The following is a 26,348-nucleotide window of genomic DNA, read 5'->3' on the forward strand; positions in this document are numbered from 1 at the left end:
CATATCTCTTCCCCAGACAGTCTTCCTTTTCTATAAGGTGCTTCTCTGGCAGCTTTGGTCATTCCTGTAGCTTAGAAGCAGAGCAGGATACATTTTTATTTCTCTGAAACTTCTCTCTAATTTCCATTCTGCCAGTTTCAACTTAGTATCATGATGGAAAATACAGAGCCATTTTAAAATATACTAATGATTTAGGTACGGTTTTTAAATTATTAAAAAGTCAAGATGTTGATTTTAAACTAAGGCAGTGTGTTCAGATCAGCCAGAGGACATACCCAGTCAACCTCTCCAATGACCCAATATTACAGCTGGGATCAGCTAAAGCATTTTTTCTGGGAAATGTCTACAGAGTGCCAAACAGAGTTCCTGAATCAGGAGAGATTCTTTCCCTATGCCTGCTACCTCTTTTATCCCTCCTTTTAAAACTATTTGTAAAGTGTTTAGATTATTGAGTTTTGTTAGGGGTTTTTTTGGTTGGTTGGGTTTGGGGTTTTGTTTTTGTTTTGTTTTTGTTTTTTAAAGCTGACATTCATCTAACACCCAGGGCCAGGAAAGACATGGAATGACATGGAAATGGTACTCATGCAATATTGTGTGACAGAACAGGCAGTGTGATAGAAATCTGTACCGATGCCAAAAGAAAAAATGTGACAATGACCAAAAAAAAAAAAAAAAAAAAAACTCAAAAGAAAGAGAAAAAAATTCCCCAAGTATAAGTGTAGTGATTGACCCCTCTGAAATTTCTCCAGGGTTTCAAAATTCTTCAAAAATTGCTCTCTCCAATCTAATAGAGCTCTGTATTTTATTATTATCAAAAAATACTCAGACTGTTTTCAACTCTGTGAGCCTACTGAACAGTTCATATATTTTTGTGGGTTATGTGACAGTCAGGATCTTGTTGGGAATTAAAGTTTTTGAGGGAAAGCTTTTGGAAGATTTCTTATGAAGTTCACTGTCTACCTTTGATTCCTTTTCTGTGGTAATATACTAATGCTAATGGCATCCAGCATAGCAGAGAAAGATCTTGCACAGTTTTAAAGTTTTACAGATGCAATTATAAGTGAAAGTGCACTGCTAGCTTCCTCCAGTCTTTTTAAAATCCTGCACAGATGGACAGACAGACAGACAGATTAAACATTAATCCTTCTAAAAAATGTTGCTCTATTTGTGGCCAGAATAGTATTTTATGGCATTTATTGCAAAGGTTAACTAGAAGTTGTTTCATACAAAATAGCATTTTCTTTTATCTGCTTGAAAAATAACTTTTGCTTCAGTTTCCTTCCTCATATGCCAGTTTATTCTTTGCGTAACTGCAAAAAATAAATACCACATAAAAAGAAAACCTCTCATACAATCCACTTCTGTTACAATGCTTCCACACAGCTGGTCAATTATTAGCAAATATCTAAGAAATAGAGATACCCTACCCAGTCTAGTTTGGCGGAATAGTTGCTTATGTTTTTTCTCGTGGGCTCCGAAGAGTGCATAGTGGGTGAAGAGCCTGCAGGATTTGGCATGATTTATTATGTCAGCAGCCTCACATAGTGAGAGCTCTGATCACTTACTTACAACATCAGTATTTTCTTCCACTAACTGCTCTTTAAATTAGCATAATCTTTGGCAATTGGCTTGTGGCCTTCAATTCTGTATTGATCTAGATGATAAGGGACTGACTGTACATTAAAAGTCCTGCTTGTCGTCTGACATCTTGCAAGTGTACACCAACGCAGAAATTTGCAAGCCATGCTGTCAGAGGGGATTTTGCACTATCCCAGGTTTACTGATTTGGGCCTTTTAGAACATGGATATTTTGGTAAGCATGCACCTGCTCCAGAGAAACAACGTGTTTTTGACAGCTGCAGTCAAAACCACCCGCCCACTCTCCAAACATCTTGGAGCAGGTTTGAAAACAACTGCTCATCCACTGTGGACAAAGTCAGTGAGTTCAACAGCTATTGTAGCAAATTCTTCTGTACACTCTGATGCAAATCCCATGCAGGCAAGTTGTCCCATGAGCCCTCAACAGGGCTATGATAAGCAGTGAATTTACCTGACGTTGTCCACACCAGTGAGGCAGCTATTTCTACTAGTACTTGAGTGGATCTGAGGGTGGAGAACTATTTTGACACCCCTTATCAAAAACAGGTCATTCTTCTAGAGAAGGCAAAACCCCAGCAATATTACAGGCCCCACATGCTGAAGTGCAGTGGGGTGAGTTAAGGATAAAGGATCATCACTCAGAAAGGCACTTACTCATTTTAAATTCAGAAAGCTTTTTTTCTGGAATGTGGAATTAATGAAGTTTGTGTTGATCATTTCACATAAAATAGAAGAAAATATGCCAACACATTGTGTTCATCTATTGAATCAGGTAGACTTAATAACAGCCCAGTTCCTCTTTCACACCAATGTACATCAAGAGGGGTAGAGCTGAAAGCCACTGAGTTACTTGCACATGAGGAACATATTTCTGTAACCATGGTATACCTTCTTCTTACTTCTTCTTCTTCTCAGTTAGTTTATATGATTGCCTTAAATAGTTACGTCTCTATTGGACGTAGAACATAAAATGGGGAGAGGAAGGGGAGCATGGAAGGAGCATGATGATGGGAATACAGGGTGGGCAACCAGGAGAAGCCAAGTGTCTGTCCCATGCTCATTTACCCTGAGATACAGAGCAAACAGCTTTCAGACTTACTAAACTTTCTGAACACACTGAGAGCTCTCTGTTTATTTCAGATGTGTAAAATGCCATAACTTGCCAGTAAACAGAGCTGGGCATGCAAGTGCGTGCATGAAGATAACATATTAGTTACAAGAATTATAATTGTCCTGTCATTATCTTTTCTTTCTTTCCTGAACCAGAGTAAATGTACCATAATCTAGCAAGAATCTCATGATAAGTAATGTTAGAAATAGCTTTTTTTTTCTTTTTTAGCTGCCAAATGTCTATTTTAGACATAACATCACCCTTTACTGTAGGCTTCCACATAAAAGCAACATGAACAGTAATGTCTCTAAGCAAGCATGAATGATTGGCTGCAGATTCTTTACCAAAAACGGAGTTTATTTACTCCACACAGGTCATAAATTTCCTTAGAAAAACTATCAGTGGTAATCTACATGTGGTGTTTAGTAAATAGAGCTTTTTTCAATTGTCAAAAACAGTGGAAGATGGCTTTTTCGTGCCTAAAAATATAAATTATTCCAGCTCTCTAAAATGTAGTGGAAATAATGAGCTGAAAGACTTAACATGTTCTTCACCAAGATGGACATTTGGACATGGAAATATGAAAGTATGAGATAACTGGAAGCAGCAAGTTAGCTGAAGTCTTGCCTCTGCTTCTCTTACATGAAGCATCATCTTATTTCAGGAAGGCTTCCATTGAAATCAGTGGAGCTGCAGATGGAATAAGCTGTTTCTTTCTTTTCTTAACAAGGTTAAAAAAAAAAAATAGTAGGGTGGGATCTGTCTTTTCATGTAACAGGCTTTTATCTGCTCAAAGATCACACTAACCTCAGGGTGTCAAGCACAGTATCTTTGAAAGCATTCCAGGCATGAGAAGAGCTCCTCTATCTTCTCCACTACAAAGGAAAGCTTGGAAGTAAGGAGAACTGCCATGGTCTTCCAAAAAAGGCATTTCATCTGCTTTGCCCCTTCTGAGGACCTCTTGCTTGTTCCTCCTGGATACTTCCAGATTATGTTGTTTTTATATTTCAAATAGGAGAACATCTAAGTGACTGTCTTCGTGATGGGTTTTGTGAGAAGACAGAGAATTCTCCCTTGCTTTTCAATATGTGCATTTAATAGACTATATAAATATTTATATGGTAAACTAGAATAGCAGGTTTTGGTATTACATCACAAAAGCTCCTAATATCATAATGCTCCTAATATCCCAAGGTCAGAGAACCTTGTTCACATTTGAATGTCCACTGTTAATAGTGAAGATTTTAATTATTCTTCATCCTTCTAGGCCCTGACATTTGAAACAAATAGTTTAGAACTTGTCATGCTTATCATAACTGAATGATGAAGTGTGTTGTGAAAGAAATGTCCAGAATTTGTACGTGACTACTTTTTCTGTCACTTCAAAACAGACTACTGAAAAAAATCTGTAGAGAACTTTGACTTCTGAACTAAGAGTATAAGCCAGATTTCAGCCAGTAAGGAATTTTTATGGTTGAATTATAGACTTCTGAAGTATACAATTTAAAACTGAACTGCTGACAGTCATTCTGATTATATTTTTTATAAGCTACTATTAACTAAGATGGGACCTTAAAGGAGGAATAGATCCCATCTCTATCTGCTGACTCAAGAGTTTCTTATCCTTTCCTCTAAAACAGTGCAGCCTACTGTCAGGGACAATATTGGTCAGACTTGACTGACTGCAGGTCCAATCCAGTCTAGCAAGCCCAGTGGTGCTATGGAGGCTTTGCAAAATTCAGTTGCCAGCTCCTCCGTCTGCACTGAGCACGCGCAAGAAAAACCTCAACAATTTTCAGCAGCTTCTAACTCAGCCAAGTTCGGGTGGATCCTTTTGGTCAGGGACAACAAAATGAACTTATCTGCTTTTTCCTCCTTATTCCTCTCCTACTCAGTAAAACTTCCCATCCCAGCTCTGAACTAGATATTGGGCTGAAATCTTAAAATGTTGTGAAACAATGTGTTTTCTCTTAATGTCGATCTTAGAAAAGCAGCAAAAGTATTTCTGCTGCAAGTTTCCAAAAAATTTCAGCTTGAGGCAGACTCAGGATTGAAAAGATCATCCTGAACAGCTAAAAATTGGCAACATTATGTGAGTAAAAACAACGTCTTATACTGGAAAGTGGTAGACAAGCTTAACTGCAGATACTGCTGGCAGCTTCACCTATAACATTTTTTCTGCCAGATCTTTGTCTTCTATTACTAGAGAGAATCATTCCTGTTTTGTCTGATGTTTTGTCACCTGTTCTTGTGGCTTGTTTTGGGACTGGCACTGCTGTCTCCTGTGATTTGGTTGCCAAATCCGCAACAATCCACTTAAAGGAATTGCTCCTGTTCTGCCCCCACACTCAAGGGCTGAAGGCCACACCTGAGGTGGGGCACACACATATTTCTGCTAAGATGTATGCTCAGCATTTTCAGGATTACATTATGTCACACCATAAATATGATTATTCTTGATGCCCTGGTCCAACCTGAGTGAATTTTCAGGAAAGAAAAGGCAAAAAAAGTTTTTATGGTCCTCAGAGCATTGGTTTGCTTTGCTATTATGCTTGTTAAACATTTGTCATTACCATATGTTTCCTTCAATTTCACTCCTGTAGACTGCACCATCTCTTTCATAGTTTTCTATTTTTATCCTTTTTAGAAAAAGCCTGTCACTACTCAGTGTTTTTCTAATGCTTCAGCTTCAAGTCTTGTGTTACTAACAAATAATTTTTTTCCTTCCATCCATGCTATTGAAAATAGATTTACAATGGGAGTCATCACCATTGCAACACTGAGAGAGTAAATGCGAGGATCTGGTGTTGTGCTTGTGGTTAGAAACACTAAAAACCCCTCTCCCACTCGAGACTGACTTACATCTTGTAGTATCTCCTGCATGAGCTTTATGGAGTCTGTATCTGGCCAGACAGCACTTCATTAGACTCTTAAAAAACAGCATGCAAAATTTAGGGACTCTGCAAGGTTCCAGATGTATAAATCCTTTTAATTACAGCTGTATCACCCACATTCCCCACAGTTAGTCAAGAGAACCAGTTTTTGCTAAGGTCAACAGAAAAAATAACTGTGAAGTTTCTGGCTCATGCTGCTTTTACATATGCTGAAATAAGGAAAAAAAATAAATTTAAGTTATCATTTTTTAGCCTTTATATATCTAACACAACATACTGATTTCATCTGAATTCATCCAAGGGGAAAGAAAAAAAAACTTTTCCTCACTCTGAAATTATTTAAACTGAAGCTGGAAGGAGAATTAATGGAAAGGGACAAAGCCGGTATTGCCATGAAAAATTGCAGTTTTTCCCTAACTATGAGGACCCTAGAAATTTCCTACAGCTAATTTTTAGTTTGCATTTTGCCACAAAAAAGAAAAAATATTTGAGAAGGACAGGCCATACATTTTTCTAATCCTACTACATGTTCAGGTTTTTAGTGCCAGAAAGCACAGGCCATACTTTCTCTTTCCAACACCGTTACAAGATGACAAGTAGGCCAACATTTCTTCCTCATCACGATGATGACATTGTCATTTGCTGCTTTAAACCTCTATGAAATACGTGCAATCCTAATGGTGCATAAGAGGCTGCAGACAGGGAGGGAAATGGGAAAACTCTACAGTAGGTCCCACACCTAAGCTTGCAGTCCCTGCTTGTTAGAGAAGCAGAAAATACATCATTTAGGAAAAATATAGAAGCAGTAATTGTTTACTTTGTTGTTTGTACAGTCCATGTTTTGCTGTGTGCCATGGAAAAGCCAACAGTTTTTCACCAGGGACAGGGCATGTTTCCTACCAGATTTCCAAATTGTTTTTCCTGGTATTACTAGATGCCAAGCCCTGCTCATCTTTGGACCTCTGAAGAGCTTAACGCATATTTTTCCTATCTCAAAATGTATATGCGTAGTAGTTAGGACTTTATTCTATACCGTAGAAAAACTTGCTAAAAGTCTTATCTAAGATCCCAGAGCATTCAGCATCAAATCCCGAGACAGAACACAAGAGTCTCAGCTCTTAGCCCTCACTTCCTACTGAAAATGCTGGGGATGAAAGTAAAATTCTCTAGTTCATTATTTTAATGCAATCCCTTTCTAGCCTATATATAAAATCTTTATGCTTTTGTTTCTATCAGGGACTATAAATGCTAAAAAACACTGCATGCTGCTAAAATATTCATTGCTTTCAACTAATTTCAGGGCACAAACAATCTTCTTTTATCTGGGCTGTAAATCAGTGGGGTAGGGACACAGTAGTTAAACAAACCATAGTAGTCCATAGTCTGAGTAAGAATGCTACTGTTACAGAACTCATTACCACACGCCTACTTAGCAGACCGAATAACGTGCTAATCTAGAGTTACTATTTATCATACTTAAGAAAAAGCAAAGAATAGCTGGGCAAACAGTCAACTTCCAACCAAAGCGAAAGTAAAGCACTGCCAAGAGACACTGGAGCTTATCTCGCCCCTACTGAAATGAATGGAAGTTCGGGCAAAACCTGCTCTAGCATTAAGTTTACTTAAGTTCACATATTTTGGCTCGATGCACACTTACATGAGTGAATAAAAAACTTCGGGAAGGTAGATGTTGGAAACAAGAATATTGGCAATTCTTTCACTATAGTAATAATTGCTGACATTGCTGTAGTTGCTCCAGCTAAAAATATCAAATACAATAACAAACCCAGTGAACCCATTCATTTATTCCCATTTCACAAAGGCTATTTACATACACAGAGAGGCTCAAAATAAATTCTGTATTCATCGTATTTGCAGCACATTCCAGCCCAGCAAACTGGCATTGAAACTATTTATTTTGGGAACATCATCCAGGTTAGAATCTTTCATATCTGATAATTATTTTTTATCTTGAGCACCCAGTACTTATAACAGGACCATACCGGGCCTGTGTTTTAGGAATGTGATGGTAAACAAACTCAGTGCTCTTTAAAACATTACCTTTTTGTACAAAAGCAGTCAAATTATGACTGTATTCATAACACAGTTAAAAGTGAAAAAGCTAAAAGATAATTTAAATTGCAGCAAGCACAGCCATACCAATGAAAATTCAATATTGTAAAGTGGATCTGAAGGTGTTTGTTGAGATATAACTTGCAGCACAAGCACATTTTTTCACCAACCTCCTACAATTCTCTGAGATCTTAAAATATGACCCATTTTGCAACCAGTGCTAAAATTCCGAGAAGTTCTGAAATAAAATCCGAGGAAAGCAGAGCAGCAGGGTTGCTCTCCACTCCAGCCAAATCCAAGCCAATGCTCCAGATTATATATATATCATAACATGAACGACTTCTTCTGAAAAATCCCATCCAGCTTTTATGTAGGTCCATAAACATTACTGGTACTTTTATTAATTTGTCCATAACCATTTAAATAAAATTCTAGAGCTCTGAGCCATGATCTGTTCCAGACTGTAGTAAGTTCCTGTTAAATGTGTAAATGTTCAGCAGAAAGATATTTTTGCACAGAGACTGAAAATCAGCTGTGCCAGATACCTGAAACTTTGTTAGGGCACTCAGTGGAAAATTTTATTTCGACATTATAAATAACCCTGGACTATTTTGAGTGACCTTAAACTGGTAGCTTCCAATGACTTATTTTAGTTTATCCTAATTAAGTTTTTATTTTATTTTAGTAGGAAGAGAGGTGACTGTAAAATTTTTAGTGTGACTAATTAAAAGTGGAAACGTATCTTCTTGTTTGAAATGAAATAAATCATGATTGTCAGGCCTATATAGCATTTGGATATAAAACAACTCTTTGCCTTCTTTCTAGCGCCTTTGGAATGGCTCTTTGGGAATGTATTAGAGCCAACTAAAGAAGGGGGGAAGGAAGCCAAAAGGATCTATGGACAAAAATATTTTGCCAAAATAAGTATGAAAAAATGTACTTTCTGTATCACAACCACAGCAAACCAGAACTTCTGCATATATACTAGTCCATATAGGTGATGAGTTAATTGTGCCTTGGAAACGCCTGTGGCCACTTTTGGGGAAAAGCAGATCCCTGTGGTTTTCGGGAGAAGCAGGGGGAACTCGGGAGGGGTTTGCAGCATTATCCACATGGACGGTGTTTTCTCAGCAGGATAGAAAACTTCCAGAGCCCTTCTAACCTTGGGCCGAGAAAAGAGACAAAAAAAAAAAAAAAAAAAAAGAGAAAAAATTAAAGAAAATAAAAATCCCACCTTGAGGAAATAAAAAAGCGGAGGGCACAGATCCCTGCGAGGCAGTGGGCCCGGGGTGCCGCTCCCCGCGGGAAGCGTGGGAAAGGAGCGGAGGGAGGGATGGAGGGATGGATGGATGCAGGGACGGACGGACGGACGGACGGACAGACGGATGGATGGATGGATGGATGCAGGGATGGCTGCGAAGCCGGGGCTGGGTGGGCGCACGGCGGGCGCGGAGCCGGGCCGCAGCCGCGGTGCGCGGAGCGAGAGCTCTCCCCTGTGACCGATCGGCGGAGCTTGCGGGTTGTTCTCTGCTCCGGAGCCGAGCGGGGCAGGAGCCGCGGCCGCCTCTGCAGCACCTTCCCCGGGCACAGCCGGGCTTTGTCCCGGGGGGCAGAGACCGAGGGCAGCGGTGCCGCCCGGCAGGAGGAGGGCGCGGAGGCTCCGCGGGTGCAGAAAGAGCCCCGGAGGTGTCCGCAGCTCCAGCAGCCGCACACGGACACACAGCCCGAGCCCGGCTATGCGGGCCGCTCCGCCGGCCCAGCTCTGCCCGGCTTTGGAGCAGGGTCCGGCTGGGCCGGGTGCCGGGCTCGGGGCTCGGAAGGGCTCTTGGAAAAGGCCACATCCCCTGCACCCCCCGGCGCAGACAGACACACGCACAGCGCCCCGAGTCACACACAGGCGGCGAGCAAGGAGCACGCACGCAGCGCCGACTTTTCACAAGAAGGTGGAAGTAGCAAGTCGGAGTAAAGCCTTAGAAATTAGAGGGCGGGTTGTGATAGGCTGTTATCTGCGCGGGGAGGCGGTGACACTTTCATACTATTGGGTATGTAAATGGTTTCTAATAAGATCTGCCCTTTTTTTTTTTTTTTTAAGGGCGAAAACAAACCAGACTCCTTTTACCTTAATAGTCTGAAGGGGGTTTTATAGCTTTCATTCATTCAAGGAAATGGTTTAGGCTTTAGAGTACCGGAGACTTAGCAAAAAACTCTTTGGCACCAGATTATTCTTACTTTTTTTTTTCTTTGCAAACAAGATTTTTTTTTTTTTAAATTTAAACAAACAAGCCCAAAGTGTTAATGGAAAAAACCCGGAGAGAAGTGGAGATCGGAGACCGTCTCCTGCTCCCCCCCATCCGTGTCCCTCTCCCCGTGGGTGAGAGATTCTCTTCCTGGGGGGGATGCACATTGGTTTATTTATTTTGAAGGCTGCAAAAGTCTGAGGACTGAAGCACCACGTGCTGCTGACTCTCATCAGCATAATGATCGTCTTAGCCAGAGAGTCCTGTATATATAAACCACAAAAACCTAATCATTAGAAATCCCAGCCTCCAAAAACCACATTCAGGACAAAAAAACTGTGGCATGGGTTTGTTATTTTTTTTCCGGCTCCTTCATCTTCCCCGACCTCAACTTCTCGGGACCCAATAGAAGTTTGTAACTTTTGGTTGCTTTTTTTCATAATTATTATTTTTAACCTGATTTTGCAGAAAGAAAAATAACTCAAACAAAACATTTTAATGATTTTTTATGCTGCTGTTGTTCATCAAGGGAGGAAAAAAACCCAAGATTTTTGTTCGCCTATTCAACTCAACGGACTTGGATCCAGCAGCGACTTCATGTGAAGGACCGGGCTGCACCCAGGCTGCCTTTTCCTAGAATTTGCTTGGTCACATTTTAGAAATCAGTCTAAGGAGGGGTGTTTTATTGTTGTGTTGATTGTTTTGTTTTTTTTCTCAACTATGATCCCCGTTTCTTTTTCTCTGGGAATCTGAAAGTTCAACTCTTCTTAAGTCCTGATGTTCCGAAAGGAACTAGAGAAAAAGTCTGTTTTAATTATCAGCCCGGTGACTTTCCTCTTCACCCCAAAAACCCAGTAACTTTGTTTCCCCGCCGAAATCGCTTCGGGAGCGCCTTTTTTTTTTTTTTTTTTTTTTTTTTTTTTGGAGGGGGGAGCCAATTTTCCCAAGCCCCTTCCCGAGCTCCCGCTTCCTGAAGCCAAAGGCAATAAGCGGGGGAACCCAGCGGCTCCTCGCCTCTGTCCCAGCGAGGCTTTTTGTTTGCTCCTTCTTTTTTTTTTTTTTTTTCCCTCTTTCTATTTTTTTTTTTTTTTTTTCTCTGTGTGTGTCCGGAGGAGGAAGATTTCTTCGGAGGAAACCGGGACGTTCCCCTGAACCCCCCCTCTCCTCTCCTCTCCGCTCCTCTCCGGGGCTGAGTTACGCTACGATTCTGGCGGCCACCAGCAGCAGCAGCCCAGGAAGCTGAACCAGCAGCGAGTTCTACTTCTCCCAAGACAATCTTTGGAAAATCCGAAAAGGAAAAGAAGACGGGGAGGAAGGGGAAGAAAAAAGGGAAGAAACTCGAGCACTTGAGGGAAGAAGCGGTGGCTAGAAGGAGGGAAAAGAGCAGAGAGACTGTGCGAGAAAGAAGGAAGGAAGGAGGAGGAGAAGCAGCAGCGCTTTGCAGCTGGGCAGAAGCCGGGACCATGCAGTTTCCAGCCGGGCTGTGCTGAGAGGGGCAGCCCCGGACCCACCGCCAGCCTCTGACTCCTCGCTGCTCCAGGCTGCAGGAGCCCCCAGACCGGCATCATCCCTCACCCCGTCCATCTTTCTTAAAAAAAAGCCAAACAAACAAACAAAAAACAAAACAAAACAAAACAAAAACAGACTGAGATTTTTTTTTTCGTGCGTTTAATCCGCTCCTTTTTTTTCCCTATTTTTTGCCTATTTTACTTTTTTGCCCCTTATCCTCACCCTCCACTTTTTCATTCACCCCTTTTTTCGCTAGATTTTTTTTTTTACAACCCCCACCCCCCACTACACGCCTCCTCTACCAGCGATCCCCCTACCGCTCTTCCCCCCCCCCCGCCCCCCAATTCGCTAACTTGTGGCTGTTGTGATGCGTATTCCCGTAGATCCCAGCACCAGCCGGAGGTTCAGCCCCCCCTCCAGCAGCCTGCAGCCCGGCAAGATGAGCGAGGTCAGTCCGGTGGTGGTAGCCCAGCAGCAGCAGCAGCAGCAGCAGCAACAGGACGCGGCGGCCGCCGTGCCCCGGCTGCGCCCCCACGATAACCGCACCATGGTGGAGATCATCGCTGACCACCCCGCCGAGCTGGTCCGCACCGACAGCCCCAACTTCCTCTGCTCCGTCCTGCCCTCGCACTGGCGCTGCAACAAGACCCTCCCGGTGGCGTTCAAGGTGAGACACCCCCCTCCCGCAGCCGCCGCGGCCCGGGATGCTCCCCCCGCGCCCCCTGCCCTTCCTCCTGCAGGGGCTCCTGTGCCCCCCCCGCAACCCGGCCCGCAGTGTCTCCGGTGATCCCCGTCCTGCAGGAGCTTCTGTGCCCCGCAGCCCGCAGGGATTTCTCTGTGTGTGTCCCGCAGTTCCAGACCCCAGCCCCTTCCTTCAAGTGTCTTCTGTGCCCCGCGGCCCGCAGGGACTTTTGTGTCCTCCCCTGGCCCGCAGGGGTTTCTGTGTGTTCCCCCCCCCCCCCCCCCCCCCGCAGCATCTCAGTGCCCCAGCGGCCCGCAGGGGTTTCTGTGCCGCCGACTCCCCCGTCCCCCCAATGTCTCCGGTGGTCCCTGGGCTGCAGTGCCTCCTGTGCCCCCCCTACACCCTCAGCCCTGCAATGCTTCCCGTGCACCCCCATCCTGCAACTCCTCCTGTGCCCCCGCGGGGCTCGGGGGTGCTTCTCTGACCCCCCAGTCCTTCAATGACTTCTGTATTCTCCCCCACTCCCCAAGTGTTTGCAGTGGCTTCTGTGTCCTGTCACCGTCCCGCTGTGCCTCCTGTGCCCCCGTCCCGCGATGTCGCGGAGTGCAGCCCCCTCAGTGCCTCTCACCCCCCTCTCCCGGTCCTGCAGTGTCTGCCGTGCCCCCCGTCTTGCTGCTGCTTCCCGTGCCCCCGGTGCCCCCCTGCCCTGCCCCCCTCACCCTCGCTGTGCCCCCGGTGTCCCCCTGCTCTGCTCCCCCCCGCACGTCCCGCACCTCCGGAGCCATCCCGTTATCTCCATCCCCGTGGGGCACTGCCGGCATGCCCAGCCCGCAGCCCAGGAACACTCTGCGCGCCCTCAGCATCCCCCCGGGAGACAGACACCCCCTGTTCCCCACAGTCTCTCTCTCTGAGCTTTTTTTGAAGAAACCTGCTTTCCCTCCCTGGGGAAGGAGGGATTCAGCCTCGGTCGGAGCTCAGTGTGGCAGCCCTCCGCCTCGAGAAACCAGTCCCTGACCCACGGGGGTGCCCCATTTTCCTCTCAGCTCCCGGGAGCGGGTCTGGAGGCTTTGGGGTGGCTCTGAAGCGTCCGGGGAGTTGGGGAGGGGGGGAGGGGGGCTCGGCTGGAGTCCGAGGGTCAGGCTGGAGTGGCACAGTGGGATGGGGGCTTTGCCCTCCAACAGAGATGGGGCTGGGAAAGGGGGACACAGAGCACCTGGACGGGGGGGTCACGGGGCCCCTTCACTTCTCCTGGTGGACAACCGAGGAAGTGGCTGCCCAGAGACGCCCTCCTTGGCAGGGTCTTGCATTTCCATAATAAATCCCACCCCGCTCTGCACTGGGGATGCTGCTTTTAATTTTCTGTCTCTATCCCCACGGTGCGCTAATGAGAGGAAACGATTTTAGAAAAAAAAAAAAAAAACCTGTAATAATAACAACAGTAATTGCGTGCTTTAAAGCAAGCCCTTTTCCTCCTCTAGCAATATTTCCAAGTGTTCCCCCTGGAGTTTTCCTTTCCCGTGGCTTTTGATAGGGAGGGGGAAATGGCTGGGGTGTCCCCAGGTGCCTTCCTGAGCGGGCCGTGGGTCAGAGTGAGGTGCAGTGGCCCCGAGAGGGTCTCAACATTTTCCTGTGAAAAATAGCACACCTGGAAAGCCCTGAAAAGACAGAAAAGTTGGGAAACGGTCTCACCCAGTGCGTTCCAGAACATTGCCTTTTTCTGGTGTTTCCCGACTTCCAGCCATGTTATCATGGCCGTTTGTCCAGGAAGAAATAGTGCAAGTGGTTAAATAAGGCCCTGGTAAAGTGAGTGGTTTTAACGATGGAGGTTTGCTTTGAGGATGTTACGGGTGTGCGGGTGAGGCTTGGCTGAAGTGCTCCTGTGTGCGGGAACAGCTTGGAGAGGCTGGAATTGCGGGAGGAACCCTTTGCACAGGGCCTGCTTGTGCAGGACACGATGGTCGGGCTGCGCAGAAATGGCAAGAAAACGGGGTGTCTTTTGACTTCATGGCTTGGTGTAGCACTCAGAGGCTGTCTACATGTGTATCAGTGATTCTGATTCAGAGGGGCTGCGGGGTAAGGAGGAGGATCTTTCAGAGGATTGTGATTATAATTTAATTGAGCGCTAGATTGAGTTGGTGTTTTAGTTACTCTTTAAAGCAGGGATGCGGGAGCTGTTGCATTATCGTGCTCACGTTGCTGTTCTCATTTGAGGTGTCTGAGCCTTCTCCTACCTCACAGCAATTCAAAGGATGCGGTCGCATCTCATTAGAATAAGGGAAAGATCTAAACTAAACATTAAAGTATTTAGAATATTATTACAATAAGAACGCTTACATGTGTTAAAAAGGCAGACAAAGGATTAGATTATTCCCCAATCTTTTTGTGTTCATATATATGTATTTATATGAGTCTTATATGTGGGTCCTGTGTTTGCTGACATGGAGATGCAGATATGACTGATTTTCAGATTCATCAGAGACACATGTTGCCCCTTGCACCCAGCTGCTGTGGGTGCAGCTGTGTTTTCATATACAATATGCACTTTTTAAAAAATGCCTAAATTATATATGCCTTTCTTTACCAGTAAATTAATTTGAAATTCACTTGAAATACTTATGACATTTTAAAAAAATCTATTTCATTTTTCAAATGCAACTTGCATGAAGCCGCCCATTAGTTTTAGACCAAAGGAGCTGCATATGTCATACAGTGAAACACTTGATTGTGTTACAACAGAACAGGAATCAGCTCTGAAAGGGAAAAAGAGACAGATATGAGCTATAGAAATCTCAGCTAAACAATAACTTGAAAATGAAATAGCTCACAGACAACACACTTTGTGAAGTTTTATTGGCAATAAATAGTATGTTGATGATAATGTTTTGAGTGGTGTGTTAAGTGTGTCATAATTCTCTCGCAGCGATCTCGAGCAAAAACGTACGCTGGATATAGCACTGTTTTAATTTAAAAAAACAGATATAAATCATATGCAGGAGAGGAAGTATGTTATAAACAGTGCTGGGTTTGATTATAATTGTTTGAAATAGTGTTGGCTTAGCATTAGGTTTGAATTTTAAGTATTAATATTTGCACACGCTGGGGAGGGAGTCCCTGTCGTGCGCTCACTAAGAAGATTGTTAATGCAGTCTGGTTTTGTGGGGAAGAGTATTAGATGAGTACTTGTTAATACTGCTCTATCTATTAATATTCAGAGTAAAATAAATGCATATTGTGCAGCCAGGCCCAAATCATATTCACTTCTTAATCTCAGTAGCCAGCAATACTTTGAGTCGAGTCATCAGAATTTGGCCCCTCTGTGGGATTTTTTACTGCAAATCATAAAGACCCAGATTGCCATGTTAGAAATGACTTCTGTATGATGCTAATAGCAGCAGAGAGTGTTAGTGGACCTAAAGGCAGGGGGGAAAATGGGATATGGAGTCTAAAACATTTCCCCGGTAGCACCACAGTAGTTCAGGGTCTGTCAGCATTTCCCTCCAAACCCCAATTTTAGGAGTTTATAACTCAGCTGTTTTAAATAGCTTCAAGCTGAAACCTGCTGTATAAATTGTCAGCCCAGATGTAGATTTGAAACAAAAAGTAGCGCAAATCAGTTATTCTGTTTTAAGTTACAGGACACTGAAATATTTTTAATATTATCAGATGCTCTTTTGGCAATGTCTGGGAAAAGCATTCTCAATACAAAAGATTTTACATTCAGAGGCTGTTTGAATTCAGTATTTTGCAAGGAAGCTTTTGAAGTGGCAGATATCAATGTTTGAGAGGAACTAGTTAGCATGTACACTAGTGTTGGCCTTTTTTTTTTTTTCAGACAAGCATTTTACTCTGCAGAAAGTCTGAGTACCTGCTTTTGTATAGGAATTTTGCTTTGTGCTTATAACTTCCGTCTTCAGGCTACATACTTTGGCCAGTTCAAATCCCACTGGACCGAAACTGGGCAAACAGGTTGCCTAACCAGAATTGTGTTATGCAAAAAACACATAGTTATTTTCAATTCATAAGAATTGGTTTGGTTTTGTTTTGGAGATTCATGTACCTTTTTGAGCTCCAGTTGAAAGAGAAAGAAAAAAAAGGAAAAAAGTAGCAAAATATGTAGGGAGTTTAATATGGAGAATAAAGATGTTGAAATAGTAGAGATATTGAGTATTAAAGGATAGGTAAGGAATGTGCACTGTGGCTACTTCAAATCTTTAATCGTTAACCCAGTCCTTATTCATTTCACAGTGCATTTACAGTCCTCTTTCTAAGAATATGTAATTAATTTTGTATTGATACATGGCATAAAATTGCCAGATCAGGATTTATCCAACAGTCTTTCAGTATGTAGAATTACTTTTGAAAAGTCTCAAAATGACAGGTACTTCTTCAGGTTTCAAACTTGTTTTGCGGAGCTTTCTTCTACCCAGCGCTTCTGTACCTGTGCAATAGCCTTAGGCTGGCTTGTGGCAAGAAAGTATCAAAGTAAGAAAGTATAAGTCTTTTACTCCTGTTGCAGGGGAGCGTCCCATGTTATAGGGCTTTATTTTATGAACCGAAGTTTTTATTTTCATCTGTGATTTCAGTTTGTCTTGTCCTTTGGTCCTCTCTGATGGAGATGAAGAGTGATACTGCATCCAAGATGCAGCTCTCGATAAGTTGTGATTGCTCAGCGACGGCAGCAACATTCTCAGCTCTGGGCTGGTGGCTAAGATGACAAATTGAACTGACATCGAGTGGAAAGGGCAGGAAGGAAAGTTCTGAAAAGCATCAGAGGACAGAGCTGAACCTCTTAAGGGATTTTGCTCCCTCCTGCCAGGTGTTATAAGCTGTACCTGGTTTTGGGACTGAGACAGGGCTGTGATGGCTCTGCCTGTCCATGCTCTGCGGTACCTGGGGAGAAAGAGGTGAGCTGAGGATTCAAGCACCTTGCTGCCTCTTCCCAGGCTCCTGGCAGCTTTGTGCTTCCTGCTGCACTCTCAGGTGCTTTGCATTTCTGGAGTTAATGTAATTTTTTTGTTGCTGTTTTGTGAGGTATGAAAGGCATTGGGTGCAACTCCCTGGGATGCTGATGGGCATGACAATAGTGTCCAGAGATAACGTGGTCTGTTGCAGACTGGGAAGGGAGTGGTTCATAAGTAGTCTCAAACCCCATGCTTCACAGCCAGTATCCATTTGTTAATAGTTAGAGTCAGCTTTTTAATCTGTTTACCAGATTATTATTTGTTATTTGATTATTGTTTATTATTCCTTACACCTGACTTTTAAGCTGTCAGACCTGGTTGCTGCCAGACCCAAGACAGAGAGTTATTGGGACCTCAGATCTTAGCCACAGTGGTGGTTCCTCTGTTTTTATGTTCAGGGACTTTCATATGACTTTAAAGTAAAATCTTTGATACATTAAGACCTCACAGTAGTTAGTGGCAAAACTTAGCTTTTAGTTTTGGGTGGTATTACCTGGTGTTTTATGCAAAGAAAGAAAAGCATGTAAATTCTTTTCAAACAGCATTTAAGCTTCACTTGCTTCTTTCTCTTCAATATTTATTTTAAATAAAATAAGCTATAGTTTTCGGTAATGTGACCTATTTCTATATGACTGTAATTCCTCTTTATTGTTTTAGAGAAACATTGTACAGTTCACTGGACCACATAATGCTCTCCCTACATATCCAGACTCCTCATTCTTTCCACTGAATTAATATCACCTGCAACCTGCAATTATTTGTTTCAGCCAGGATCATTTATGGAAAAGACATTTCAGGAAGGCCATATGACAAAATGTATTATATATTTCAGGAGACAGAATAAATTACTCTGAATAATACAAAAACTCATATCTCACCATGTAAATTCCTAGTAACTGCAAGGGGAGAGACTTTGTAGCTTAAGGTATTTTTTCAAGTTCTGGCTCAGCCATGAAATATTTCTGAATCTCTTCTTGTTATAAATTTATTTTCAGCATCAGAATTAGCCAACTGGGGAAAAGGAGGTTATTTTATTAATACTTTTGTGGACCTTTTCCCCCTGTGTGTATATTTTCTTCCTAGTAACTTAGCATTCCTGTTTAACTTTATTTTTGCTTTAAGAAGCCACAGAGCACTAACACTGTAGGCATTCCTGGTGTTTTCAAATCAGAAGCTGTCTGCTCCATGACATTTATTTAATCAGATGTTGGAGCACTGCGCAACTACTGAAGCATGAAAGGGAGACTATCAGGTAGCTGGAACATAAGGAGAAATTAAATACTTTGATATCTTCTGTTCACCCATCCTGGAATTTGAGGGAGGTATCAGCACTAACCACATGCAACTCTTGCAAGCACTATGAAAATTTGCATGCCTGCAAGGAAATACAGCTTTGTTTTATATTGCACAGGAGGAGTTTGAATTCCAGCCATGAAGTACTCCATTGTAGAGCGTGTTGGGCGTAGAGCTTTGCCTGCTGTCTTTGCCTGTTGGTGCCCCGAGTGCCACTCCTGGGATGGGTGGATGCACGGATCTCTCTGGCTTGAAGTCTGAGGAGCTCAGGGATCAGGGTGATGGGTACAACCAGAACAGAAATGAATCTAGGTGATAAGGCTGCTAATACTAATTTCTAGCTTTCCATTCTAAATGTTTTCCCATGTGTAATCTACAGATACAAGCCTTGCCTCCTGTTCTCTCGCTGCTCCCTGCTTGCTAAGAACAAAGTTGTCCCTCAGAAAGCATTAAAGCGTGCACTCAACATAAGGATGTTGAGCGTTTCTGAAGAAATGCAACAATGAAGAAGCTCTGAGAAACGGAGACAACACATGTGTTTGATGTGGCACTTTGTTCTGTGCATAGCAAGTACCAGACTTCTCACCACAGAGCTTCTTCACGAGCGTGGCAGCCAGCAGAGCTGGGAGGGGAGCACACACCTCCAAAGTGTGGCTTCACCAGTGGCAATTGTTTTTACAGGTGGTGGCCTTAGGAGAAGTGCCTGATGGGACAGTGGTGACTGTCATGGCTGGAAACGATGAGAACTACTCTGCAGAGCTACGAAACGCTTCTGCTGTGATGAAGAACCAGGTGGCCAGATTTAATGACTTACGATTTGTGGGCAGAAGTGGAAGAGGTAGGCCACTGCCTTTTACGTGTTCGTAATGATGTGGAAAATGATGCCTAGGTGTCAGACTTACTTCACAATGAAATATTGATTAACCCATAAATCCATTGTTCATGGAATCACAGAAAAGTTTAGTTTGTAAGAAACCTTAAAGCTCATGTCATTCATACCCCTTGCCATAAGCAGGGACACCTTCCACTAGACCACATTGTTCAAGTTGTCAGATTCTTTTTTTCGGAGTGATGTGCACATGCTTTATTGTCAAACTTCAGCATTTGCACAAAGCACGTTGGGAGTCTCTAGCTTTTTATCAGACAGAGGTGTTGAAAAATGATTCAGGGAGTACCTGCTTCCCTGTTTGAATCACACAGGAAGGGTGGAAGGAAGAGGGAATATTTGTGATCCAGGTTATGCAGAGTCAGGAGAGTGTATTTCAGGCCATAGCAGTGAGAGGTGGAGAATTCCCTTTAGCAATAGAGCTGCTTCTGAAGTTGTTGTAGAAAACCTGTAATTAGGGGGACTTTGCATATCACATGTTCTATAGGTTGTATTCTTTAGGAACTTAAATCTTTCAAGGCTTAACAGCTGTTGATGGAAAGCTTTCTAGTGGCTTCTCTGCCCTTTAGACCAAACTGTTGATAACCTGTGAAAATCACCCCCGCTTTTCTTTTTAGTAAGCTGGTTGACTTTTTATGAATTGCTGGTAAGCTTGGGCATAAAATAATAAACCTTTACTTTAAATGACAGGGTAACTTTCGATTTTATTTTTTATTTTTTTTAAGATATAGAGTTCTGTCATTGTCTTCCAGCTCTTTAGGAGTTTCCTATAATCTGAAAACTGCCCTGCACTAATAGAAAGCTTTTGTAATCATTGCAAATTTGCAAGAATTCCTCTTTAAGGGTCAACCAGCAGCTTTCAAACTTCAGGTAATGGTTGAAAGGATAACTCAAAGGAAGCTGGCACTGCAGTTCTTGTTGCAGGAGTCTTCAGAGCAGTGTTGTATCAGTCATCAGTCAGATCCAACCTCCATATTTTTTTCCTTTATGTATTTGGAGTAACTATTAATTCTTTTTCTAAATCACCCTGCATAGGGAAAAACAAAGCAAAATAAGCAGAATAATTGTGCTGGGAAATTACCAATAAGGCAAATTTTACAGTAATATTATTTAGAAAGCAGTTGCAGTTCATCCTACAGAAGGAAAGAGTTTTTGTCCAAAAAAAAAACAAAACATGTATGACAGAGTCCCAGATAGTCCAAATCAGTCAGCACATTTTTACAAGTGTTTTGTGAAAGTGAGTCCAAAAGCATGATTTACAGTGACTGTTCTTTATTTTAATTACCTAGCCAAAAATTATCTTTATAATTTTAGAACTTAAAAAGTATTAATAATAGAGAATAACTTGAAAGAAAGAATATTTTTACCAACAGCAATGCAACATAAATAGAGTTTATTCCCCCTGTGAATAAGGTGTTGCCTGTCTCTTCCATTTGTCTTCCTTTCTTTAAGTAATCAGTTTGCTTTGTTATTCTGCTGATGGATTAGGTTTGAGTTCTCTTGCTCCATCACTACTACTGCCTTACAGTAGAAGTTCAGTGGCATATCAGCCTTTTAGTAGTGTTGAAAAGGGACTGAAATGTGATGCACTACCTCTGATCTGAGGATTTAATTTCAAACCTATGATATATACTTTTTATTAAAGCATAGGAAATGAAATAGACAGCCTAAAGCCTCAGTAGATACAGATACAGACACAAACACAAAGCTCCTAAAATTTGGTTCCAGTAGTTTAATTTATATTTTTATCTAGCAGACTTGGAATAGACTTTTTCTCTGATCAATCTGGGTAGAATCTATGGAAAAGTGATAGTATACTTTTCAAACCCTCAACATATTTATTTAAGAGACTTCAAAGAAAAACAAAGGGTGTGCACTGTTTTACTATATTGGCTTTCTGAGTTTTGGCTAGTTTCCCAAATAGCAATTTTTATATTTAAAAAAAAAAAAAAGTTGAAAAAAAAAAAGGAAGAAAAAAGACAGACTTAACTGCTTGCAGACTTTTCACGCATGGAAGATGAAGAAAGCTTCTTTTGATGAAGTGTAATTATGTCCAAACAGAGCTGACCCCCTCCCCCTATATTTCTTATGATCTTAACGGAAGAAAGTAGGGCTTTTCCTTTGAAGCAGCCGGGACTCGGTGGAGGATCTGAAATGCTGCATTCTCCTGCCAGAGGCAGGATGGAGAAATTGGTCCAGACTTGTCTCCCAGACTTAGAACAGAGGTGGGGGGGGGGGAGAGAGAGAGAGAGAGAGAGAGAGAGAGAGAGAGAGAGAGAGAAGGAGAGAAAGAGAAAGAATTATCATTAATGATAGATTTTTAGAAATATGCTTAAAATAGCAAGAAAAGAAATCAGTAGTTGCAAACAGAAGTGAGAAAGCTCCTTACATAGACAGATATCAGTAAATACAACTCCTCAAGTAGAACAGGAAAAAATAAACTAATAAAGAAATCATTTTTCGGTGGCAAGAAACTAATCCACACCTGTTCCTGACTTGAGATTTACATCTTTCTAAGCAGCTTGTGCTTTGATCTCTGTATCTCTAAATTTGATTGTGAAGTCTGAATCATCAACTTACCACTTCACCTCCTCTCCCACGTTTTTGCTTTCTTCCCATGGCTCAATGGAGAAACACGATTTTTATACATATTCATTTTGTTTGCCTGACAGAAGCTTCACATTTCTGTTTGCATAATTTCTCTTAAACACCTTTTCTGGATTCATAAGAGTAAGTACCCGGAGTGTTTGATGTGAATGCAGCAGTTGTTTGTATGTGGTTTTCGGGCGGTAGCTCACTTTTACAAGCCCGATCCACAGCACAGAGAAGAAAGAATTCCTGTCTTCAATAAGCAAAGGATCATAACCTTAATTTTGTTGTGTCCCGATACTTTAATCACATTAGCATCTAACTGAAAAAATATGCAACACGCACACACAAGCTGCTGAGTCTCTTTTCAAGCTCCTTTCTGGGGTTTGCCTTGTGCTCCAGCATATGTCCATCTCGTCCTCCTCTGTGTCAGCTCAGCTCACATGTGTGAATAACAAAGAATGCACAGTTTAGACACACTGAAGCAATAGTGCCAGATGACTGCTTGGCTGGGGAATTTAATAAAAGAGAGCTACAATTAGTCTGTAGCCTCTGAAAATGGATAGTTGAAATGACTAAGGGCAATAAAGAAAGGTGATAAAAAGTGCATTAAAGGATTTTGTAGCTGAGGAGGGATAGCTGTGAAATAGCTGTGGAAGGCATCAGCATCACTGAAACAGAGGACCTTAAAAATTTATTTCATTCTTAATCCTGTAATATGTAAATCATTTCTTGAAAGCTCTGGAGTGGCCTGGCAGGGCTATGCAGCTCTCCACAAGGAAGGACTCTGTGGTTTATGGAGTGTGAGGGGGCTTCGTCAGTGCTACTTCATCCACACTTTGGTTTGTAAAATGCCAGTTAAGGAACAAAACCAGTTTCACTCTCAAATTAGCTGCTTACCTCTTCTGGCTGGCTGAGAGGTGACAGTTCAGAAATTCTCACTGTCAAGGTCCAAATGTAGCTCTTTTTATTAAGGAATGCATTTTTTTCTGGTCGCTGTATCCTGTTGAGATATATTTAATGTAGAAAATAATGCAGTGCTTTTCTACAGGACTATTTTGCGGGTTCTTACAAATAGTATATTTTGTTAATTTTTTGTCATAATAGACATTTTTAGGGATTTGGTGTATAAAGAGAACAATAGCGTGGAAGGCCAAATTCTTTGTTCTGAGGTGTATGGAAAAAAACCCTTTAGTATCTTTGTTACCAGTAATATTCTTCTGATTGTCTGGGGGTTACTATGATCTGAATGTCATCAGCATGCAATCTATTAGTAAGAACTTTTTGACATGGTAAGCTGGTGCCAATGGAAGCCTTAAACCTGAGCCTGGAGAACTATATGTATTTGTGCAGTGGGCTGAATTCCTCTTTGGAGAGGGATAAAGGGCACGGACACTTCTCAGCCCTAAGCAAGCAGTGTGGAAGCACTCTAGGGCTGCTGCTGTGTGTGTGAGCACTGCCCGTGCCCTGTGCTGGCAGGACACACAGTTCACCTCTGGGATAGCAGGTGGGCAGGACTGGACAAAGACTGGATGTCCTAAATGCACCTAACTCTGCTCCTGTGATAATTTTGGTAATGATCCTTTTCCCAGTGAAAATGGGAAAAGCTGCCTTCAGCTGGGCCACTGGGACAGGATTCAGCATCCTGAGATTTTTGCATGCTTAAACTGACAGAGGGCAGGTTTAGATTGGATATTAAGAAGAAATAGTGAGGGTGGTGACTCACTGGCACGGGTTGCCCAGAGGAGCTGTGGATACTTCATCTCTGAGAGTGTTTAAGGCCAGGTTGGATGGGGCTTGGAAAAACCTTGTCTAGTGGAAGGTATCCCTGTCCATGGCATGGGGTCTGGAAGAACATGATTTTTAAGGTCCCTCCCAACCCAAACCGTTCTATAATTCTATTTGCCAGGGTCCTGACCTTCCCTCAAACCTGCATCTCCCAGAGAGCTGGGCACAGCTGGAGTGCAGCTTCACCTGGAAAATCATTTTACTCTAAATGACAGTTATATTTCCTTTAAAAAAAATCCATGTCACATTCTAGTTCATGAAAATTATAGCCAAGATAGTTTGAAGTTGCACTCCTGATAATAAATGATGCATGTCTCAGGCAGGTTTGGGGGATATATGACTTGGACCAGAAAGAAAGACCAATTACTAGATTTGACAGCCAAAGCTCTGTTCTGTATTATGCCTTATATATAAGCTGTTCTATATTAGGCCTGAGAAAACTGCATTAAGTTTGTGCTGTTACATATCATTTAAGATTTGTGCCTTGATTGAATGCCTTCAGAGTTCAGTGAGAGGAAAAGCCCTAGCAGCAAAAATGCACAAATACACCCAGGGAGGAGGGGGAAAAAAAAAAAAAAAAAAGCTTTAAGTGTCTGGTAAAGTAGCAGCTTAAATGAGCATGAAGGCCAAAGATTGCTGACTGTTTTATTGAGTCACTGTTGTACGCCCACCTTTTCCTGTCTTGAAACAGTTTTCAGTTTTGACTATCTGACATGAGTAACCGTTGCATATCTAACAGATTACAACTGTCAGTGAGTCTCCCAAACGGGGGCCAGTGCCTGTGAGAATATGTGCTCAGATGCAGGCAGCTCACTTTATTTATTTCTTTTTAACGTTTTCATTCAGCTGAAGGCTGTGGATGTCTTGTGCAATCTCTGCCTGAATTCAAGCTTTGAAAAGTAAAAAAAAAAAAAAAAAGAAAAAAAGAAAAAAAACCACAGAACCTAACAATGCAGACTGACGATAGCAAAGTACGTGCACACAGACATTTCTCACCCTCACGGGAAAGTTGGGGGCTTTCTTGGTATTTCATAGATGGAATATGTGTAGGGAAAAAAGGCGTGTTCCATAATGATATCATCATATTACCCCTGGCATATGAAGGACAGAGACACTGACTCCCTGTTAAAACATCTCCCAGGAGGAAAATATATTCTTTCCTCATCTTATTGTAGTCAAGTGAAACAAATGAAATGATAAAACTGTGTGAAGTAAATAACATGTGGTCACATTCTGCTCTCTGTCACACAGCTGCGAAACTGGAGTAAATTTTTAAATAATCTGACTTGCTTTGGATTTACACCACTTTCAATGCAGCAAATAATTTGGCTTGTCCTCAGCAGTGAATCACTTTTGTTCTGTCATTGTATGATGACCCATTATTAAATAAGAAACATTTCGATTGTCAACACATGGACATATTCTTGACATAGAGTAAAACTGAAGGGGAAGAAAACTCCTATGGTCAGTTATGTTTTTAATTTTCACGATTGTGGTAACGACAGGGAATAATTTTAAACTGATTCTTTACTGAACATGCATGTGACTGTTTTCATGTTGTAATCACTCATTCCTTGTTGTTTTTTCCTTTTGTAGGGAAGAGCTTTACTTTGACAATAACTGTCCTGACAAATCCCCCCCAAGTCGCTACATACCACAGAGCTATAAAGGTTACAGTGGATGGGCCAAGAGAGCCAAGAAGTGAGTATTATATTCTTCTTTTTTCTCTTATGCCTGCTTAATTTTGTTTAACAGAAACCTGTAAATGAAATATGTATATCTTTGTCAAACACTGGTTTTTGCTCAGCAAAATATGTGAGTGCATGCTTAATTTGGCGTCTATTGGACCACACACATACTTGCATTAAACACTCACTTAAGTGCTTGGCTGAATTTGGGCAATCCCAAACCTGATTCTCATTCACATCAAGGTCTTGATACATCATCTGCTAGCATAAGTGAGAACTAAACCCAGTGTATTTATATATAATCTGATTTAGACACAGTAGATACAGTCCTGCAGCATGCTGTTTTCCCTGAACTCCTGTAAGCTTCCAACTGAAGATATTTAGAACAAAACAGGAGCCTGATCTTTCAGGATCAGTCCTAGCCTAGAGAGGAAACATTATAATATAGTGTCTTTTTGTTTCCCCTTAAATTCTTTTGCCATCAGATAATTAATGCACCTGGTTAATCTTATCATACCTGAAGTTGGTTTTCAGCTATGGACTCATCGTAGACCCTCAGGGGCCAAAGAAAGATTTAAAAAACAGTGTATCAAGAGCATAGTCTTTGTTTCTTATTTGTGCACAGAAAATATGTTTTTTTAAACAGTCCAGCAGATTTTCACCCAGCACATTTATCTCATAGCCATGCAAGCTCACTAAGAACCTATTTGCCATGATTTATCTATTTTGCAATAGCTGTACTTTTATGACAATTGTGTTTTGTCATGTTCTAGTAGTTTTATGGGTAGCACTTATTTTTAGATATAGTCAAGTCTGGTTAATCCATCAGGATTTATCTGGCTGTCTCTGTGTCTAGCACATTTAGCTGGTAACCAATCTCACATCATATGGGTATCACTGATGAGCCAGTTCTGGAGTTTTTTCTTAATCTAACTATAAATGACTCTAAATTGATTGGATTAGCCAGGTATAGCGTTATTTAAATTACACTTAGAGATTAAGAATTATTTTATGAATAACCACATTAAAAGAATCCCT

At 42.0% G+C, this 26,348-nt stretch overlaps 1 protein-coding gene across 5 annotated transcripts in view; it reads left to right on the forward strand.

Moving 5' to 3' along the window:
* Positions 1-26,348, forward strand: part of RUNX2 (RUNX family transcription factor 2) — a 149,861-nt gene that overhangs the window by 46,783 nt on the left and 76,730 nt on the right. For 2 of the 5 annotated variants that reach the window (XM_062489628.1, XM_062489629.1), the window contains exons 1-3: positions 11,791-12,090; positions 19,041-19,197; positions 25,219-25,323. In XM_062489628.1, the coding sequence (XP_062345612.1) occupies positions 11,791-12,090; positions 19,041-19,197; positions 25,219-25,323 (562 nt within the window). Of the gene's footprint in view, positions 1-11,790; positions 12,091-19,040; positions 19,198-25,218; positions 25,324-26,348 lie in introns of those variants that run through there. The other 3 variants (XM_062489630.1, XM_062489626.1, XM_062489625.1) reach the window with 3 other exon arrangements.

Source organism: Cinclus cinclus, chromosome 3 (genome assembly GCF_963662255.1).
Source record: "Cinclus cinclus chromosome 3, bCinCin1.1, whole genome shotgun sequence".
NCBI classification, from domain to species: domain Eukaryota; kingdom Metazoa; phylum Chordata; class Aves; order Passeriformes; family Cinclidae; genus Cinclus; species Cinclus cinclus.